General features: G+C 45.4%; 2 protein-coding genes across 3 annotated transcripts in view; both read right to left on the bottom strand.

Moving 5' to 3' along the window:
• Window positions 1–911: 911 nt before the first annotated feature.
• Window positions 912–15,849, bottom strand: rab11fip5b (RAB11 family interacting protein 5b (class I)). 2 transcript variants are annotated; one of them, XM_061047497.1, is made up of 6 exons: window positions 14,642–15,849; window positions 12,025–12,566; window positions 9,962–10,568; window positions 6,831–9,329; window positions 2,555–2,693; window positions 912–1,797 (listed from the first exon to the last, which is right to left on the bottom strand). In XM_061047497.1, exons 1-6 carry the CDS (start codon window positions 15,019–15,021, stop codon window positions 1,537–1,539), a joined length of 4,428 nt encoding a protein of 1,475 aa, XP_060903480.1. In that variant the 5' UTR covers window positions 15,022–15,849; the 3' UTR covers window positions 912–1,536. The 2 variants fall into 2 exon arrangements, with proteins under 2 accessions (XP_060903480.1, XP_060903482.1); XM_061047499.1 differs by lacking the exon at window positions 6,831–9,329.
• A 2,198-nt stretch (window positions 15,850–18,047) lies between these two features.
• The window catches only part of LOC132981579 (BEN domain-containing protein 4), an 11,949-nt gene continuing 8,267 nt past the window's right edge, over window positions 18,048–21,729 (bottom strand). Inside the window, exons 3-6 of the mRNA XM_061047515.1 lie at window positions 21,353–21,444; window positions 21,179–21,205; window positions 20,320–20,560; window positions 18,048–19,958 (exon numbers count right to left, since the gene is read on the bottom strand). Of these exons, the coding sequence (XP_060903498.1) occupies window positions 19,726–19,958; window positions 20,320–20,560; window positions 21,179–21,205; window positions 21,353–21,444 (593 nt within the window). The 3' untranslated portion in view covers window positions 18,048–19,725. The remainder of the gene's footprint in view (window positions 19,959–20,319; window positions 20,561–21,178; window positions 21,206–21,352; window positions 21,445–21,729) is intronic.

Here is a 21,729-nt window from a genome sequence, read left to right as displayed (position 1 = left end):
GTGTGTGTGTGTGTGTGTGTGTGTGTGTGTGTGTGTGTGCTGTCTGAGGCTATGTGTGTGTGTGTGTGTGTGTGTGTGTGTGTGTGCTGTCTGAGGCTATGTGTGTGTGTGTGTGTGTGTGTGTGTGTGTGTGTGTGTGCTGTCTGAGGCTATGTGTGTGTGTGTGTGTGTGTGTGTGTGTGTGCTGTCTGAGGCTATGTGTGTGTGTGTGTGTGTGTGTGTGTGTGTGTGTGTGTGTGTGCTGTCTGAGGCTATGTGTTCTCCTGTCGTAGATACTGATCAGTGGTTCCTGCTGCTGTCCGATTATTTTGCTGCTTGTTGTTATGATCCTGTTTAATGGGTTACGATGAATGTTTGGCAGAGACCCAAACCAGGCTGTGATGTTGAAGGTTAAAATTGATTCTATAGAAGCATTAAATCAAACACAACATGATCAGACAATAAACCAGTCTGAATGTGAATGATCTGACCCGGGTTTGAGTCTCAGGTAAAAGCTTCACTGTTGGTCTCTAGTTTTAAATAAGAAGGTGGAGAGACCATGGGGGGCGGCAGTAGCTTAGTCTGTAGGGACTCTGGTGTGCTCCCCTACCCCGATGAGTGGCGGCCTCACTCAGACTTCTCTCAACCAATGCATGTCCTCAGGTCCCCAATAGATGGAGACAAGACCACCCCCCCAATGAAGACTAGACCCCCCCCCCCCCCCCCCCCCCCCATGAAGAGAATTCACCAACATATGAAACCTGAAAGAGTCTCAGTGAGATATGAAGGGAAGGGATCAGCTGTGCAGGAGAAACATTCTAATAAAGATGACCTCTGGAGGACCAGGTACATGCTGAAGCACTGTGTGGTGAGCAGCGCCCTCTGGTGGAGATATTGCAGCAGTGCTCTGACAGACATGACGACAGGACTCGTTGTGGTTCATGTGCTCTTTATTGTATAACAGTATACTGCGGTCATGTGAAGCATGTAGCTACAGTGGTGCTACGAGGAGTTAGAGAATATATTATCATGACGAAGGATTCTATACAAATAACTTATTGAAACAAAGTGCAGAAACATTCATGTTGGTGATTAAAGACGTGAAGATGCAGGATTTCAAACAGCTCCTAAATGATAAATATATGAAGTCACCTTTGTTTACATTCCACTGAACAGACTGATATGAAGACACTCACTTTTGTTTTAAAGGTTGATTAAACTTCATAATTAAGAAGAAAATAAATGAAGACATTTTAAAAAAGTGTTTTAAAGTGACAACAGCTGACTACTCTGAAGTTCTTCTAGTAAGCTTGGCTAGTGTTGTTTTTTTGCGTCTTCTTTGATAAAAGCTTTTTCTCGTTTAAATATTTCGTTCTGTTTTCTGCCAAACTCGGAGAGCAACCAGCATGCAGGTGGGACGCCACGTGTCTCCATGAACAGGGCAGTTTGAGCAGTGAGACCACCTGGACACCGGCGGCGAGCGTTGGCTGGAAGAAGGTTCATATCTTGAAATAAAAAGCCCCAGAGTTCAAAGAGCGCCCACAGCAGCACGGGGGGTCACTTGTGTCTGGAGCGCACTTGAAGCAGCGTGGGTGTTTGCTCCATGATGCGCAGAAGAAGATTATCGATGTAGTCCTCCAGGTCTCGCACCTGAGACTTGACCTTCTTCAGCTCCGCTTCACATTTGTGCAGCTGCGCCTCCTGCCGCTCGGACGCCGCCTGCTGCTTCTGCATGTCCATCTCCTGCTGCAGCAGCAGAGAGATCAGCTCCATGTTGGTCAGGTGCTGATACTGCGCAGCGTCGTGCACCATCGCCTCCTGCAGGTGAGGGGTGGAAACAGAGCAGCGGTTTAAACAGCATGTAGAGTTTCACATTCAGGGAAACACTGTGAGATAAAGTACTGCTGCCTTTAATAATGAACAGGAAGTGTTGCACTGATACTCTTCTCTGTAACATGCTAACTGGAAGCAACACCATATGTTGTAGTTCTTATCCTTGTGTTTCCTGTTTTATTTTGTAGTTCTTCTTCCCAGTGTTTCTTGTCTCACTTCCTCCCTCTGTCTGGTTTCCCTCCATTTTGATCGCCCCGATTGTCTTACAAACTGTCAGACAGCTCACCCTATCCACCTTATGACATCACACATTGACCTTATGACATCACACATTGACCTTATGACATCACACACTGACCTTATGACATCACACATTGACCTTATGACATCACACATTGACCTTTGTTACCGTTCCTTTGAGCTGTTTGACCTCAGATTGGGATCCCTAACCACTTCCTGATTCTGGGCTTAACTTCCTATCTTAACCTTCACTCTACCAGAAGCTCCTTACTCTATTTCAAAATTAAAAGCACATAGCAAGTAAAGTACTCTCAGATTAAGACAGGACAAACCTTCAAAATAAAAGCCTAATAAGTTTTATTTTGAAATGGGATTTTAAACATGTGATTAAAACGAACAATAATCACCATTAAAAGTTTATAAAAAAAAGTCAAAATGAAATATAAATAAAATCTGATGAAAGATGCCAAACTATTGTAACCATGGTTACAAGTGACTTTACCTGACTCTTCTCAGGCTCTGGTGCCGCCTGGTGGCCGGCGGTGCGTCCAGGGTGGATGGTGGACTTCAGCTTGTCCAGAACAGAACGGCTCTCTTTCTTCTCTGATTGGCTGGAGGTTAACGGCTTCACTGGATGTGGTCTGCAAAGTCAAGAGGTCAGAGCCGGTAAATGAACACAGCTGAAAGTTTACAGTACATCCCTTTATCACTGCTCGACTACTTTGGTCTGATCGAAGGTTGGAGCGATATGGAGTGATGTCTGTCACAGTCGACTCCTGAATACCATGGACCTCCCTACAACCTGACTTCTTAAAGGAACAGTACTCAAAACAGAGGCAGACAAACAACAACACTGACAACAACAACAACAACAACAACACTGACAACAACAACAACAACAACAACAACAACAACATCATCGACATCGACAGCGAGGGGATATTTATAAACTGAGAATCTAAAGAAGGGGGTCTCAGCAGGAAGAAGCTCAGTCTCTCAGACGGTCTGTCCGTGGTTTATTGTTGATTATCTCGTAAAGAGACGATCCAATGAGACACAGAGACTTCCTGCTCCTTCACACGGCCCGGCCCGGCTCACACTGTGCGATTTATCCCAGATTGAATAAAAGTCGGGGTGGCATGTCAGCTCACACTGTACGACTGAATCGTTTACGACGCCCGACCAGACCTTGAGATTTGACGTGCTCACATTGTACGACCTGATTGTCGGGCACGGCCGGAGAGATCACACTGAACGAGTGAAATCGGGACGGAGCGTTGACAATTGTTAATAAAGTTTCATTTGAAAACTCCAACGGACGACGGTTGGTGAAAGAGAAGGAAGTGGAAGTTGTTGTAGGATAGAGGAAAGTTAATACAATCGTAGATATATGGAAACAAGTTTCAGAAAAGTGCTGCGCTGATGATCTGTACGGAAAAGTAAAAAAAAAAAAAAAACGGCGGGTTGCGTCCTGCCGCTGGTCGCCATGACTACAGTCCTCCATTGTCTCTCGTGATTATATTGTAGTCACACACAACTTCTGCCGGACCCTTTCATGACGTAATCGTCAAGATTTTAAATTCTAAATATGAAACATGTTTGAAATAAATCGGGGCATCTCCGGCGATCGGCGGGCAGATCGGGGACGTTAAGATTGGATCTTTGTACCGCTCACACTACGAGATAATAATCTGAGCAGAAAAACAGATAATCGGCCCGATTATCCTGCAGTGTGAGCCAGGCTTTAGTTTGACACTAACAAACAAATCCATCCTGAAAATATGACGTCTCTCCTGTATCAGCTGCAGTTTGAACAAAGAGATGCAAACTGAACATGAAGAATGACCTGAGGAATGGATATCTTGTTATTCTAAATGTGCTAATGGAACCTCTTTTTAACTCTGAGTAACTGAAACATTGGGCTACTGGTTTCTCAAACATCTTCTTTAAGTGTGAGACTGTTGAAGACGAGGGGCCTAAACCTTCACCGTCTTCCTTTAATGTCTTCAGCCTGTTCAATCAATCACTCTTTACTTCTGACAAACAATCAAAACAAATGTTATCTCAAGACGCCTTACATAAAGAGCATCAAAGACCGGACTCATTCTTATGTCACAAAGATCCAACGCTAACCCATCACGATCACAAAGAAACATTTAGAAAAGTTACTGAGGCAAGAGGCAGAAATCAGAACCAGACTCATGATGAGCAACCGGCTGCCAAAACTGAGCCGGGCTTGAAAATGGGATAGAGTAAGATCCACCAAAGATCCAGAGGAACAAAGATAACAGGTTTCTGTCTGTTCATCATGAGTCTGGTTCTGCTCCTGGTTTCTGCCTGTTCAACATGAGTCTGGTTCTGATCCAGGTTTCTGTCTGTTCAACCTGAGTCTGGTTCTGGTCCAGGTTTATGTCTGTTCATCGTGAGTCTGGTTCTGATCCAGGTTTCTGCCTGTTCAACGTGAGTCTGGTTCTGATCCAGGTTTCTGTCTGTTCATCGTGAGTCTGGTTCTGATCCAGGTTTCTGCCTGTTCAATGTGAGTCTGGTTCTGATCCAGGTTTCTGTCTGTTCAACGTGAGTCTGGTTCTGATCCAGGTTTCTGCCTGTTCAACGTGAGTCTGGTTCTGCTCCAGGTTTCTGTCTGTTCAACATGAGTCTGGTCCTGATCCAGGTTTCTGTCTGTTCATCATGAGTCTGGTTCTGCTCCAGGTTTCTGTCTATTCTACATGAGTCTGGTTCTGATCCATGTTTCTGTCTGTTCTATATGAGTCTGGTTCTGATCCAGGTTTATGTCTGTTCATCGTGAGTCTGGTTCTGATCCAGGTTTCTGCCTGTTCAACGAGAGTCTGGTTCTGTTCCAGGTTTCTGCCTGTTCATCGTGAGTCTGGTTCTGATCCAGGTTTCTGTCTGTTCAACATGAGTCTGGTTCTGCTTCAGGTTTCTGTCTGTTCATCATGAGTCTGGTTCTGATCCAGGTTTCTGTCTGTTCAACATGAGTCTGGTTCTGATCCAGGTTTCTGTCTGTTCAACATGAGTCTGGTTCTGCTTCAGGTTTCTGTCTGTTCATCATGAGTCTGGTTCTGATCCAGGTTTATGTCTGTTCATCGTGAGTCTGGTTCTGATCCAGGTTTCTACCTGTTCAACGAGAGTCTGGTTCTGTTCCAGGTTTCTGCCTGTTCATCGTGAGTCTGGTTCTGATCCAGGTTTCTGCCTGTTCAACGTGAGTCTGGTTCTGTTCCAGGTTTCTGCCTGTTCATCGTGAGTCTGGTTCTGATCCAGGTTTCTGTCTGTTCAACATGAGTCTGGTTCTGATCCAGGTTTCTGTCTGTTCAACATGAGTCTGGTTCTGCTTCAGGTTTCTGTCTGTTCATCATGAGTCTGGTTCTGATCCAGGTTTCTGTCTGTTCATCGTGAGTCTGGTTCTGATCCAGGTTTCTACCTGTTCAACGAGAGTCTGGTTCTGTTCCAGGTTTCTGCCTGTTCAACGTGAGTCTGGTTCTGATCCAGGTTTCTGCCTGTTCAATGTGAGTCTGGTTCTGATCCAGGTTTTTGTCTGTTCAACATGAATCTAGTTCTGCTCCAGGTTTCTGCCTGTTCAACATGAGTCTGGTTCTGCTCCAGGTTTCTGCCTGTTCATCATGAGTCTGGTTCTGGTCCAGGGTTCTCTGTTCAACGTGAGTCTGGTTCTGTTCCAGGTTTCTGCCTGTTCATCATGAGTCTGGTTCTGATCCAGGTTTCTGTCTGTTCAACATGAGTCTGGTTCTGATCCAGGTTTCTGCCTGTTCAACGTGAGTCTGGTTCTGCTCCAGGTTTCTGTCTGTTCAACATGAGTCTGGTCCTGATACAGGTTTCTGTCTGTTCATCATGAGTCTGGTTCTGCTCCAGGTTTCTGTCTATTCTACATGAGTCTGGTTCTGATCCATGTTTCTGTCTGTTCAACATGAGTCTGGTTCTGATCCAGGTTTCTGCCTGTTCAACGTGAGTCTGGTTCTGATCCAGGTTTCTGTCTGTTCAACATGAGTCTGGTCCTGATCCAGGTTTCTGTCTGTTCATCATGAGTCTGGTTCTGCTCCAGGTTTCTGTCTATTCTACATGAGTCTGGTTCTGCTCCATGTTTCTGTCTGTTCTACATGAGTCTGGTTCTGCTCCAGGTGTCTGCCTGTTCAACATGAGTCTGGTTCTGCTCCATGTTTCTGTCTGTTCTACATGAGTCTGGTTCTGGTCCAGGTTCTGTTGGATCTTTGTTAATGATGTAGAGTTTGGTCTCTGTTTGTAGTGACTGTAGATAATATTTGTTCTGAATTCTTTATAAATTAGGATTTATTTGATCTGATAGTAAAGTGATGGATCTACTCTGAGATGTTCAGGTTTTTTCTCTGCAGAGTCTCATGAATAAAAACATTTTTAAACATCCTAATACCTTCCTCTACAGGGAGCAGTGAGCTGACACTCTGAGGTTATACTGACATGATGCATCAGGTGAACAAAGAAGCAGAAAAAGAAGCTACATTTAGAACAAAGTGTGAGAAAAACACAAAGTAAGAGAAGCCCACGAGAATAATGAGATGAAAAAGACAAATGAGAAGCAGAGCAAAGAGTGAAGAAGCAGGTAGCATCCAAACAGCTTGGATGAAAAGACACAACTTATAATGAAACAAGCCGGCCAGCAGCAAACACAGCCGATGGAGCCCAAAAGAACGTGTGAGTCTGTTATTCCACATTTAATAAAAAACGTGTAAACACCTACACATGTGGCACCCTGGAGTGAGGATTCTCACCTGCTCTGCTGATGAGGCAGGTCGCTAGCTGGCTGAGTCTCCTCAGGCAAAAGTGAGTGGCGTGCATCGCTCGGGGGCTGGTCAGTGGTGGAGGTGGTAGAGTAGTAGGAGGAGGTGGTGGAGTAGGGGGCCACGGCCAGAGTACTGCTGGCTCCAGCACAGGACCCCGTGCTTGAAGGATGTATGGAGGGGCGACAGACAGGGGTGGGTTGGAGGGCTGCTTGTGTATCAGCTGACAGAGAGAGTGCACAAGGGGTGGAGAGAGAGGAGCGCTCGGGGTCTTGCAAAGATTGCCCAATCTTTGTCTTTGAAGGGGTTCTCGAGTTCGGGGCAACTTTTGCATGAAGGTCTTCAAAACTGATGTCAGATGATTTTCCTGCTACACACTTTTGAGGCATTATGTGAACATTTGAAGATACTGGTGATGTGCTCTGAGACTGATCGGGGTTAGTTTGGTCTTTGACTGTGCTCTCTGTTTGGGAATCGGTCTGCTTATTAAAGGACAGTAAGCTAGAAAGAGCTGATTTAGTGGGCTGATAAGACAAAGGTCCTTCGCTGACTCCTGAGATATTTTTAACAAGAGACAACAGCTGTTCAAACTCTCTGTCACTGCTTATGCTTTGGAGGTTTGGGCTTCCCCCACTGTTCTGCCGGGACACTCCTTTTGGTCTAAAGCGGGCACTAACCACACCTGAGAATGACTCCTTCTGATTAGCTATGCTTTGGGGGTTTCCATTATCATCAAAGTCCTTTTGTATCGTTTTTAAGTCACTTCCTGGTGGAGCCTGTCTCGGTTCAGTTTCAACCTTAGACCAATTAGATGTTTGCTTTTGTGAAGTTAAAGCAGTAATCATCTCGCTGGTTACCCTGGAGTTACAAGGTGGTGCCCCGTTATTCAGGTCACATCGACAATCTTGGCAATTGTCTTGGCAAACCAGCGAGACTTTGCACAGTTTGTTAGAAGATGACGTTATTTCAAAGGAAGAGTTCATCTCAGGTATGTAGGTGTCCTTTAAGGTGAACATATCCTCTGGTGGGGTGGCTGTGTCTGAATGGAAAGCAGCTATCTGTGAATCTTCTGGTGGCTGGGAAACAATCCCACTAAAAGTGTTGATGCCTCTGAGAGTGTCAACTACCTCTGACTGTGAAGAGCCATCTGAGTCAATGAATCCAAAATCTGAATGATTAACATTCATGTTTAAATCTCCCAAAGCTGGAGAGAAAGACACATTATTGTTGATGCATTCAGTTTCTGGTTCAGACTCCCTCTCCTCTCCTGAAGTAGGCTTCATCTCTTGGACCTTTCCCTCTCGCTTTGAGCCACTGACGGATGATAAGCTCAATAGGTCGGCAACTGGTATCTCACTATCCAGAAACTTTTTAGAACCGGAGTTCATTGATATGATGTTTCTAGCTTCTTCAGCATGCATCGATGAAAGATGGCCGTCTACTTTGGGTTGTCCATAGCGTCCTCGACATACACGTCCATACAAGTCTTGCTCAAACAGCATCCCTCGCCAGCAGTCAGCGTTATCTTCCAAAGGCTCATACTTAAACTTCTTCAGCCTCTCTTCGGACACAAATCCAGGTGAAGTAACATTTGTGGAAGGTTGGGAGTGGACACTCAGGGAGTCAGAGGTCTCGCTGCCTGTGTGAGGGTCTGGAGATATACTGTTTCTCTTTGATTCACCCTCTCTTTCACGTTGCAGCGAGGCCACGCCGGTCTGTGAGAGCAGGTAGGCTTCTTTGTGGACGGCGAGCTCTTGACCTCTGTGCAGCCAGCCGTCAGAGTAGATCTCGTTCACTGAGTTCCGTAAAAGTCTCCTTGGAGGCAAAGGTGGAGGCTCCTCCTCACATGCTTCCAGTTCTTGTGCAAGACTTTTGGTGTTTATTGGAGGATTACTACGTCTACCAGAGGAAGTTGGACTAGTTCTTGGCTGAGGAAGACTCCCTTTAGGGGAGTTCAGCCTGCTTGATGCAAAGGCATCAAAGGAGTCGTCCCATTCTCCTGATGTCTCCGACATTGAACGAGGGGCTGTGTAGTTAGAGGAGTAATGGTTGCCTGCTTTGGGCAGTAATGCAGGGAGGGATATCTGTCTAGCTACAGGCCTGGGGCGATCCCGCTTAATGGAAGCTATATTTGGAGCATTGACATTGTGAGCAGGATTGGGCGTGCAGGGGCGAGATGGCACAGTAGTGTAATGGAAGGGCGATGAGCTAGGAGAGTAAAGAGCTAAAGTTGTGGACTTCTGCAAGTCTTCAGCTATGAGCTCCTCAAAGAAGGGGTTGTGTTGCATATGTGAGGGGAAAGGATTGGAAGGGGAGATGGGGGTTGAGGCAGGAGAAGAGGTGAAAGGATTGGTGTGACTGTAGTCGTCAGGTGAGACATGACCTGAGGGGGAGGCAGAGGGAGAGGAGGACTGAGGGGGTACAGGGGAGCGAGGAGGGAGGGGAGGGGGTACGTCTGAGCTGCTTTCTACCTTAGGAGAAACTTCCAGCCTGTAGAGGGAAATAGGGCACAATAGTCCTCTTAGTTAATGATGTGCCAGGTTACCAAATGGGGAACATCTTTCTTACACAAACAGAGAAGACAACCAAGAAACGAGCAGAAATTCCACAACAGAATTTGCCCAACATCAGTCGATATAACAGTGGCCAAATGAAAAAAGTGTGAAAACAGCAACACAAATTGAATAAAGCAAAGCACGTTTGCAAAATAATCAAGCAAAAACAACAAAAACAAATGCATTGTAGCCATTCCAGACCATCTGTGATTGTGTTGGCTGAGCTCATACTTTATCAACATGGAATGATTTCATAATGTCCTTTTTGAAAGAACATTTACCTAAAGCCTAACGATGGTGCATCTTTGGAAGAGAACCAGGAAATATGCTGGAGATAAAAATGGAATTGCTGCAGTGCTACCTTGTGGAGATTGGAGCATGAGGTAATGGTACAGCATGGTCGTAAAATGGAGAATGCTATGAACTTAATCAACTCCATTTTCGAAATGAGCAAGGAGTCGAGCAAAGACTGAATATAGGACACTCAACTAAAAGCAGGACTCAGAGCCTGTCATTCATCAAACACTGTATAGAAGAGAGATGGAGCTGTAAATGACCAAGACTCACCTTGGCTTGTTCTGGGAGTCACCTGAGCCAAACCAGCCTCTCAGCCTCCCCTCAGATGTAGACGACTGGTTCAAGTCAGACTTAGCTGGGAGAGACTCACTCCTCCCCCCAGAGAATAACGTCATTCTTAGCTTCCTCCCTTTCTCAGGGGAGCCAGCAGCAGACGGGACAACTGGCAAGGCCGCCTGAGCAGCGCGACCTCCTGCCTGGGCTTTCTGACTGGATGGAGATGATGCCTGAGCTTCCTTTTCATCCTCTTTTTCATCTTTCTTCATCTTGTCAAAAGACCAGCGCCGGCCCTCTGAGTAGGAGCCTTTGTCTTCACTTCTCTTGGTGATGTTCTGCAGGGAGCGAGACAGCGGGGAGCACTTCTCCAGCAGGACCAGCTTAGACGGATGGGCTCCTGAAATCCTTGGAGTGGACGGCTCGGAGTCGTAAACGTGGCTCCCATTTATACACAAAGAAGACTTGGACTGAGTCATGGTCTGACCCTTGAGAGACTCCAGTGCAGGATTTGTTCGCGGGAAGGCTGTTGTGATCTTGCTGGCTTCATCGCTGAAAGCTCGCTTGTGTGTGAGAACCCTCGTGGTGTGCTGGCTGGTGAGCACTGTTGGAAGGACAGAGCACTGGGTTACAGCTTTTGGACGTTAACAGATGTAAATTACAGAAAATTAATTGAACCTGTTCATTCACAGAGTTGGTATTGAAACATTCAGATCGTTTATTCTTTTAAAGTCTTTATATGTGATTTTTCTCACTTAAATGTAGAAATCAAGTATCTCCTCTGAAAATAACTGTGAGTCATGACTGTCTACAATGGGTGTAACACCCGAGTCCCACTGTCTGTGATGTTTTCAGAGTTTTCAGAGTCCTATCTTCAGTTTGTTTACATCGCCAGACAGCCGGCTGACTCCTCCCCTCATGTATAAAAGTTGTTTAATTGAGGGACTAGAGAAAAGAAGAATAACATACTGTACTCACTGCTTAACTGTGTTTCTAGATCACGCTCATTTCAGGTAAATTTACATGCAGTGTGAAGATACGAGCATAATAAAGATCACTAGCATTAGCATGCTAACACAACAATGCAGCACGAGTTGTTTTGGTTTCATGCTGGTGCTCAAGGGCGACATCTGCTGGATCAAAAAATAAATCGCATATAAAGCCTTTAAGCTGTCTTTCCTTTAAGTAGTAACATAGAAACCACTTTGGAGCCGTGTAAAGAAGACAACATGTATTTGCCTAATTACACATCAACATTAGCAGCTGTTGGGAGACAGTTAGCTATCCTACCAGTTCAATAATCACTGTTCCTTTTAGCTGAAGTTTCCACCAACTCTAAAGGGTATAAAAGTTTGCACTGAACTTAACTAAATTAAGCTAGACTCTCTTCTCCCAGACCTGGAGAGCAGCCCTGCAGCGTTCTGCCCCCCCCCCAAAGGCTTCCAGAGAGCTGACCAATCAGAAGAGAGTGTGCACATAGAGAGGGGGGGGCTTAAAGAGACAGCAGCTTAAATTAACTGTTGAAGCACGTAAAAATTAGAATCTGTTTTCTGTCTACTTTGTCTACTATATTTGAAGAAAGTATGATGGAGGGGAGAGCTGTCCTACTTCTGGAGACTGGGCCCACTACTTTTTATTTATTTTTTTCTTTTTATTTTTTTATTAGGTGATGCAGAACAATACAAGACGAGTGAGGGACTTTGTATGTTGAGGGTGTTTAAGGGCCCTGTTTGTTTGTGTGTGTGAGAGTGTGTGTGTGTAATTCAAGTGTATGCTTGTAATTTTTATTTTTTTCCTTGCCTTCCCCTTTCTTTCTCCCCTTTTCTTTTCCCTTTAGTACAGTAAAAATAATGAAGGTTTGAAGATAACTAGGAGGGGAAAGTGGTAGAAGTGGGATTTAACAGCAGATTGAGCTTGATGAGTAAAAAATAGAGAGATAGAATGACAAAAAAAATATATTAATAATATTAATAGAATTAAATATAAATATGGGTCCACTTCTTTTACAAACTGTGTTCAGGTGAGACCTACAGTCACCAGCTGTGATGTCATGGACTCACCTTTTTTAGCTAAATCTGCCTCTCCGTAGTGGGTGTCCACTCTCACTTTGCTGCTGTAGATGGGAGAGCTTGGAGGGTCAGACATCAGGTCCAGGCTGGGTGGAGGGTTGGGGGGGCCGGGGTTTTCACTGGCCATAGAAGACATGCTACTGTCTGAAGCCAGCGATGAGCACGACCTGGTGTCAGAAGACTTCCGCAGCCTTCCTTTGAAGAAATCTTTCACCTTACTCCTCTTCTCCTCCGCTACTCTCTCCACATCTCGCAATTCCACCGGAACACCACCGTCCTCTCCAAACGGCGGTCCCAGGGACGCCGACAGGGCTGCGTAACGGCCCGGCACAATGGCCGAGGAAGACTCCATGTCCCCCCTCTTCCTGCCTGTGACGCGATCCTTCAGTTTGCCGAACGCAGAGCGAGGTTTGTCCTTCATGGTGAGGTCGAACATGCTGGCTGTCATGTTGTTGCGCGTGAACTGGACCGTGACCTGAAGTTCACCACGTTCCTTCTCCTTCCGTCCCGCCTTGGAGTTGAGCTTAAACCATCTGGAGCCGACAGAAAAAGAATCAGTCAACATGTGGCTGTCAGTCTAAAACACATCACTTTATATCAGTTTTACTATATTAGAACATAACATACAGACAAACACTGTAAACTGCAGTTCCTCTTGTGTCCACTAGAGACTGGCTCTAGACCCAAGAAGCCACATGCTGCCCCATGTTGTGATGTCATAGACAGCAGAGAGTAACATGTTTACAGCCTGGTGCCGTGTGTTTGACCGGGTGAACCTGTTTATAACTCGTCTGTTTTGACTTCATGAATGATAAGCCGTACGCATAATTAGGGGCGTGGTCAATCTGGCTGCAGGCGGCCGTGCTGTAGCTGTTTTTTCAGGAGACTTATATCCCGCCTCTTTTTCTCGTCTGTGTCTGTCGTTACGTTGATCTAAAGTTTTGACAGAGTCATCATTTCCAAAATGGCGACCGCCATGGGCAGGCTTCACTCAGGCTTCATAAACTCTTACTAACAGTTTCATTCTTCTTCTTTGATTCAAGTATCCATCTCATGATCCACATATGATCCTCTGCAGGACATCTGAAGAGTGAAGCCTGCACGGCTCCTCGCCCCCCGCAGCAGAACCAGCAGGAACAGGAACCCCTAATTTCCTTTTGTATTTCACAATAAGAGACGAACGCTACAACAAACCTCAGAGCAGGAAGCAAAACACAAATTCCTTGAGATCGCCCCATCGCTGTTGATGCATTTTAAAGACACATGCAGAACTGTGTGAGGAGTAAACTAATGCAACCCCCCCCAGGAGGAATCCAGTTTGAGTTTGACAGAGTGCTGAGAGTCTCAGATTAAAAACAGATGTGTTGATGGATCGCACAGATTGTCCTGCAGTGAGGACCAGATCCTGAAGAAGATCTGAACCAGGAAGAGACTAAGTCCAGGTAAACACCAGATCCTGAAGAAGATCTGAACCAGGAAGAGACTAAGTCCAGGTAAACACCAGATCCTGAAGAAGATCTGAACCAGGAAGAGACTGGTGTTGAATTACTTTAAGAGACTCGTCGAGCGCCTCACTTCAGTTTGGAGACGTCTTTATAACCACAGAGAGCCTTTTTACAGTGTGTGTGTGTGTGTGTGTGTGTGTGTGTGTGTGTGCATTAAGAGTCTTTGTTGCAGCTGAACTTGTTTCACAGTGAAAACTGCATCTCATCTGATTTGCAATGCATTGTGGGTGCTGCTGCTGGAGGGTAAAAGTCTATAACGGGCTGAGTACTTTATCATCCTGTAACGGTCTGAACAGCCCGATCATTCAGTCATGACTCATGATGTGAAGTTTGAAGGCACATGATGATTATGAATAAAACATGAAGGGGCGGAAGATCAAAGTTGAAAGAGGACATATTATCCCCCTCCTCCCCCTTTTCAAACAGCCCCCCCCCGTGGTCTAAATGAAACATCTGTGCTTTGGTCAAAATATAACATGAATCAAGCACCAGAGGAGGTTTGTGACCCTGTATAAACCAGCTCTCTCAGAACGCTCCGTTTTGGTGTGTGTGTCTCTTTAAATGTAATGACCCCCCCCCCCCCCCAGTTTTCCCCGTAGATATCACTCCTCTGTAGTGAGAATAAAAATGGCCGACCTGCTCAAAAGTTTTGTTCTAGTCTGGGGGTGGAGTCCATGAGTGGAGATACCAGGGGAGGGGAGGGGAATCCCACTGTGACATCAAGGAGAGCACATTTGAAACAGAGCATTTTTCTCTGTGTTGTAAGACTTATGCAGACCACAAACAAAGGACTGGATGGTTTATTTCACATGTTGTGGGTCAGTAGACTCTGGTTACACAGATACATGTTCAGAAACACTGTAAGGGTAGATTCTTCATAATATGTCCCCTTTAATATGTCAAAGGGATATCTAAAGTTTACATAGACATACAGCAGATAGATAATGATTATTATCTCTGCTAGCCTCAAAACACATTTCTTTCTGTTTATCCCCCCCCCCCCCCCCCCCCCCCCCCCCCCATTGGCCCTGACCCTTCGTCATCACTATAACTGGTTCATTAGCTGTGATGCAGGTAACATTAAGAATCCGAACAGGACGTACTCATCTCGAGGACACATCCCGTCCTGAAAGATCTTCTCCAGAGGAATGATGGTCTGACCGAGGAACACGTCCAGGCCGATGAGCACCCGGTGCATGACGGTGAGGACCAGGTCTCCGCTCCCTGGGGGGTAGGAGCTCCGGCCGCCGTCCTCCAGGATCCCCGGGAGAAGCTCGAAACAGCACTCCTCGTTCCACTCGGGCACCTCCGCCTTCTCCACCAGCCCGGTGGTGTACTTCTCCTTCCCCACCTGGATGATGGTGTACAGGTAGCGGCTGCCGTGCTTGCCCTTGGTCCGCAGTCCTCTCCCGCGGAGGACGGTGACATTCACGTGAGTGGGCACCCATCTCTGATCATCGTCCAGATCGATCAGTGACATCATCTTGGACCGATGCTGTTAACGTGTCCTTAAATACGCACAATGTCTGTTATTCCTTTGTCGTACCTGTGGGCTCGGAGACCCCCCCCCCCCTGTGCACTGGGCTCCGTGCTGCGCAAAAAAAAAAACCTCTGCAGAATCCGTCAGTCCGCTGAAGAGAGGGTTTATCCGAGGTCACTTTCTGGACAGCACACCGGGATCAACTCAAAGCTCCGCATGCCATTCCCAAATCCAATCAGCGCAAACCATGTGAGTCCGGCTACTGCGTGCAGGATTCTCCCTGAAGTCCGCTCCTCCTGCGTGTCGCATCACTTAAGTCTAGAGTCCAAAAATGTGCCCCTGACTGTGTCCACGGACCGGCCCACCCTCCTCCAGAGCCTCCTCCAGCAGCAGCAGGCCCGCACGCAGAGAGGGAGCTGCCGCAGAATGAGGGAGAAAGAGGAGTCACATCCACACACTCATCATGTCCTCCTCCGTGTACAGAAGCGTCACAGCAGACAGTCCGGTGCTGCTGCTGCTGCTGCTGCTGAGATCATGTGAGCAGAGAGGAGACATGCGGAGAGTCTGCTCAACATATGAGTCCACTCTACTGTCTGGGCGGAACCGTTCAAGAGAAACAACACATCTTATTCTCATTTATATCCCTCCAACAAATCACCAAGAAGAAACGAGCTTTAAGAAGAGGTTGCTGAAATACAGATACAAAGGAAAGATAAAAAAGATCATGTTTGTGTTTTTATTGTTGTATGTGGACCCTGAAGAATGACGTCACACCCCCTCTCCTTTATGGCACAGTATCAATTTAAAGAGACAGTGCAGCCCCCCCCCCCCCCCCCCCCCCCCCCCCCCCCCCCCCCCCCCCCGCCTTTATTGGAGATCTGATTCCTGCTGACAGACTGCATCAGGTTTCTGTCATTCACAGAACTATGACGCCATCTGGTGGAGATCAGAAGCAGTGCAGGTACTGAGAGCTTCATCACCGAGAGATCCACATCTAAATATTAAAACACTAACATTATGTAACTTTAATAGAAGCTTGAGGGGTTAGCTTAAAGGTGAAGCTTAATCGTTTCATTCTATAAAGACAATGAAAGATTCTATTCTTCTACGTTGTGTGGAGTGTAATCTTTCTTCTCGAGGATCTTAGGATGCAGAGAATTCATGAAGAGTGAGTTCAGCCCCAACGGTGTCCTCGGGCTACGCTCCCTTTAAAGAGTTTATGCTGCTGCTTCAGCAGCTCTTTGAAACATTCATTCTGATGTAAGTTTGAGTTCTCTTTAAAGCTCCAGTGAAATGTTTTTAGTTTGTTATGAAAGAAGAAGACGAGCAAACAAAACCATCAACATAAAGATTCAATATTTCTATTTAGTAACTTTCATTCTGTTTAAGACAGCAGGTAGGATGTGAAGATGGATGGGTGGATGATGGATGACTGATGGATGACTGATGGATGGATGATGGATTAGATGATGGATGGATGATGAATGGATGATGAATGGATGGATGGATGGATGATGGATGGATGGATGGTTAATGGATGATGGATGGGTGGATGATGGATGGATGGTTGATGGATGATGGATGGATGGATGATGGATGGGTGGATGATGGATGATGGATGGATGATGGATGGATGATGAATGAATGGATGATGGATTGATGGATGGATGGTTGATGGATGATGGATGGATTAGATGATGATGGATGATGGATGGATGGATGATGGATGGGTGGATGATGGATGGATGGTTGATGGATGATGGATGGATGGATGATGGATGGGTGGATGATGGATGATGGATGGATGATGGATGGTTGATGGATGATGGATGGATTAGATGATGATGGATGATGGATGGATGGATGATGGATGGGTGGATGATGGATGGATGATGGATGGATGATGAATGAATGGATGATGGATTGATGGATGGATGGTTGATGGATGATGGATGATGGATGGATTAGATGATGGATGGAGGGATGGATGATGGATGGATGATGGATGGATTAGATATTGAATGGATGGATGATGGATGGATTAGATGATGGATGGATGGATGATGGATGGATTAGATGATGGATGGATGATGGATGAGGGATGGATGGATGATGGATGGATGATGGATGGATTAGATGATGGATGGATGGATGGATGATGGATGGATTAGATGATGGATGGATAGATGATGGATGGATTAGATGATGGATGGATGATGGAGGGATGAATGGATGATGGATGGATTAGATGATGGATGGATGGATGATGGAGGGATGAATGGATGATGGATGGATTAGATGATGAATGGATGGATGATGGATGGATTAGATGATGGATGGATGGATGATGGATGGATTAGATGATGGATGGATGATGGATGGATGGATGATGGATGGATGATGGATGGATTAGATGATGGATGGATGGATGGATGATGGATGGATTAGATGATGGATGGATTAGATGATGGATGGATGAATGGATGATGGATGGATTAGATGATGGATGGATGGATGATGGAGGGATGAATGGATGATGGATGGATTAGATGATGGATGGATGGATGATGGATGGATGAATGATGGAGGGATGAATGATGGATGGATGGATGATGGAGGGATGAATGATGGATGGATGATGGATGGATGGTTGATGGATGTTTGATAGATGATGGATTCTGGATGGATGAATGATGGATGGATGATGAATGGATGGATGATGGATGGATGATGAATGAATGGATGATGGATGGATGGTTGATGGATGTTTGATAGATGATGGATTCTGGATGGATGAATGATGGAGGGATGAATGATGGATGGATGGATGATGGAGGGATGAATGATGGATGGATGATGGATGGATGGTTGATGGATGTTTGATAGATGATGGATTCTGGATGGATGAATGATGGATGGATGATGAATGGATGGATGATGGATGGATGATGAATGAATGGATGATGGATGGATGGATGAATGATGGATGTCTGGTTGGATAAAAATGAAGCATCATCAAGGTTTTCAGCTTCAGTTCTTTTTTGGTTTATTATAAATAAAAACAGAAGCTTTCAGTAAAAATGCGCCCGATGTTTCACAGTGTCGTTAACAGTAAATACAAACCGACGCTCACATTCAGAAGAACAGCAACACGACGACAGAATCCGACTGAGGAAGGTTTCTGTGGCACTTTTCTACTTGGCTTTTAAAGAGAGAGAGACGTGGCATTAACAGCTCACACAATACTGAACGTTATATTACACATTTACACAAACAGCTCGGCAACATGATGAAGTCGATGTGGTACATTCTAACGTAGAAAACACGGCCCAGGAGTGAAGTGATGACAAGCTGATGGAGTCAAAGAAACATGTTGAAACTGTTGATGGACGAGTCAGTGAGACGACACACAGAAGAGGAGTCAACAGTCTTACTTACAAAAAGACAGGTTCTGTCATTAATATGAAGAAGACATCTGTTTAAATATTCCCAGCTGTGACTTGTGATGGAACTGAAACCTGGTCTTGAATCCAGTGTAAGGCATTAGTATCTGAGCATGCGACCATCATCATCTGCTTTCACAAAAAACTCAATCTGAAACGCTAAACATGTTCCTCACATCTTTCCTTTGATTGAATTAAACCATCTTTGATGAGAAAACACATCTTTATTTTTACTTGAGTCTTTCTGCAGATCTGAATTTTTCAGAGACCTTCAACATAAGCCTCTCTTATTAGGTTTCTAATTTGATTTAAAGCTCCGCCTCCTCCTCATGTTCTCCGTTCATGTCGTCAGTGTGGGAAACCTTTAGAGCAGCTTTTCATGATCTGATTATCTGATACTCCCGTCAATAAAAACCATCAGTACGCTGCAGGGCTGCCAGGATAGGGCTGCTCTCCAGGTCTGGGAGAAGAGAATCTATGTAAGAGGTTTCAGAGGCTTGAAGCCGTCTGCTGAAATTCTTGGTTTCATATCGGGGAACTATGGTGTGAGAGCAAGGCGTTTAGCGCCCTCTGCAGACTCATCCTGGGATTACTCCAACAAACGTTTACCTCATGATCTGAAACCCCACGTTTAGTTTGGACATCGTAACTATATGAGAGTTAAAAACAGAGATCAACAGATCGACTTTGAGAGAAGAGGATTCAACCTTTGACCACGGTTGAGTTGTTAATTTAAGTCACACGTTTTAAAGTTGTGCTTCTGAGCCTAATATCATAAGAACGTTTTTTTACTGACACATCCTCTGAAAACGTCTGTTAGCAAAAGTCTTTAACTCTAGTGAAGCTGCATGGAGCTCACTGGAAGGCTCTTTTCTCCCCAAGTGTTTGAAACATGAAGTCTCAGAGGCGCTCAGCTAGCCACACGCTAACATATCGAAGCTTCTTCTGTGACGTACCAAACACGCATCAGACACGTTTCTGATGACCGGAAGGTTAGCATGTTCACAATCTGAAGTATTGGTTGGATGCTGATGTAAGTTCTGTAAACGACAAAGGATAAAAAAGGAAGTGAATGGAAGACCAAACATTTGAAATGTCAGATGCTGAGTGAACATAATGACACAGAGGATGAAGTGTTCTTATGTTGGATTAGCGTCTGGAATGTTTTCCTCACAGGATAAAGTGACAGGTTCAGGTCAGTGTTTCGGGATATGTCGTAATGTGGCTACATTTACGGCTTCTGTCTTTGATTCCTTCCCTCTCTTCAGTCTGATTGGCTGTTCTGGCAGCCTTTTAAATACAGCTCGTCTTGTGACAAATGTCCATCAAAGGCGTCCATGTAGAGGCTGCTGGTGCTGCTGCCGCTGCTACCCAGGAACGTGCCGACCGCTCGGCCCTGGCGAGCATGACCCACAGCGTCGCTGAACACTTTGTTGATCTGCTCCTCTGACGGCATCCACCAGTCAGGGTTTGAGGCACAGTGCATCCGGATGAACTCTGGTAGGAGGAGAATAATGTTTTAGTTATTGGTGACAGAGATGGACAGGATGATGGTTACATAAAGGATTGATATCAGTTTATTTCAGAATTTCTCTAAATGGTCAGGCACCTTAAAGACCTATTACATTACACTATGCTCCCAGAATGAGGCCTGCTAGTGGTACAGTCTCTAAATGTACTATGGGAGGTAGAGCCTTCAGTTATCAGGCCTGCTCGTGGTACCTACAGTCTCTAAATGTACTATGGGAGGTAGAGCCACGTAGAGGCTTGAGTTGGACCTGATGACACATAAACGAGCAGGCCGACTGACTCATGATGAAGTTCTTCCTCATCGACAGCCTCACTCAGATGTCTGTACCTCTGAGGCAGCTGACTTTGAGCGGGTTGAGCGGCCGTCTCTCCAGGCCTGGATCTCCCGAGTGGACTGAACGCTTCCTTTTCCCCAGTCCACAGGAGAACTTGAGCTCGTCTGTGGTGAAGACGTAACGAATCAGGTAACGCAGCAGCCGCCGGCCGTCTTTCTTTGAGGAATTGACAGCTTCATCCCACTGCTTGTTAGTGATGAAGAGAGGGTAGTTCTCCAGCAGCTGCTTGCTGCCCTGCAGGAACAAGAAGTGACAGTGTTTAGTTTTCTTCAGTTTTAAAGTCAAGGATGCTGCTTTAAAGTCTTTATATGTGATGTTTTGATCCAGCAGATGTCGCCCTTGAGCTCCAGCATGAAACCAAAACAACTTGCGCTGCATTGTTGTGTTAGCATGCTAATGCTAGCAATCTTTATTATGCTCGTATCTTCACACTGCATGTAAATTTACCTGAAATGAGCGTGATCTAGAAACACAGTTAAGCAGTGAGTACAGTATGTTATTCTTCTTTTCTCTAGTCCCTCAATTAAACAACTTTTATACACGAGGGGAGGAGTCAGCCGGCTGTCCTGGCGATGTAAACAAAGTGAAGATAGGACTCTGAAAACTCTGAAAACATCACAGACAGTGGGACTCGGGTGTTACACCCATTGTAGACAGTCATGACTCACAGAGTTATTTTCAGAGGATATAATTGATTTATATTACATTTAAGTGAGAAAAATCACATAGAAAGCCTTTAAGGATGATCCTTTATATGACATGTTTCAGTAAAAAAAAAAAAATTCTTTAAAATCTTTGAATTTCTTTCTAAAACAGAGGCTAACTCTTCATGACGTTTAGTGAAACACTGACCTCAAACACTGTCTGCCGCTCTTCTTCCTGCAGAGACACAGATTTCTTTAATGCCACATTTTCACACTCATTAGTTTTTCCATTAACACAATGAGGAGGTTATTAATAAAGACTGGACGTGTTTCACGTATGCTTCTAATAACATCCCTGTGACTAATGTTCAGGCGTCGTCACCTCGGTGAGCGGCTCCTCCGGCAGCGGCGGCACCAGCTGGTTGTGAAACTCGAGAACAGTCTTAAAGTAGTCGAGAACGTTCTGACAGGGAGCTGCAGGAAAACACAGAATAATGTGACCAGTAACAAAAAGACACCCTGAAAACAAGCAGACAAACCACCTGCTGTGTCATTAAAGTATTGAAGAGTCTAACATTGAACTATATCTATACTTTAACTCTCTGATCCAGGTCTACACTCCCTCCCTAGTCTCTGACTAGACTCTTCTCCTCTGTCGCCCCCCGGTGGTGGAATGAACTTCCAAACTCCATATGATCTGCAGAGTCCCTCTGCACCTTTAAGAAAAAGCTAAAGACCCAGCTCTTTCATGAATACCTA

The sequence above is a fragment of the Labrus mixtus genome, chromosome 10 (genome assembly GCF_963584025.1).
Source record: "Labrus mixtus chromosome 10, fLabMix1.1, whole genome shotgun sequence".
NCBI classification, from domain to species: domain Eukaryota; kingdom Metazoa; phylum Chordata; class Actinopteri; order Labriformes; family Labridae; genus Labrus; species Labrus mixtus.
This window is presented reverse-complemented; position numbering and strand designations above follow the sequence as displayed.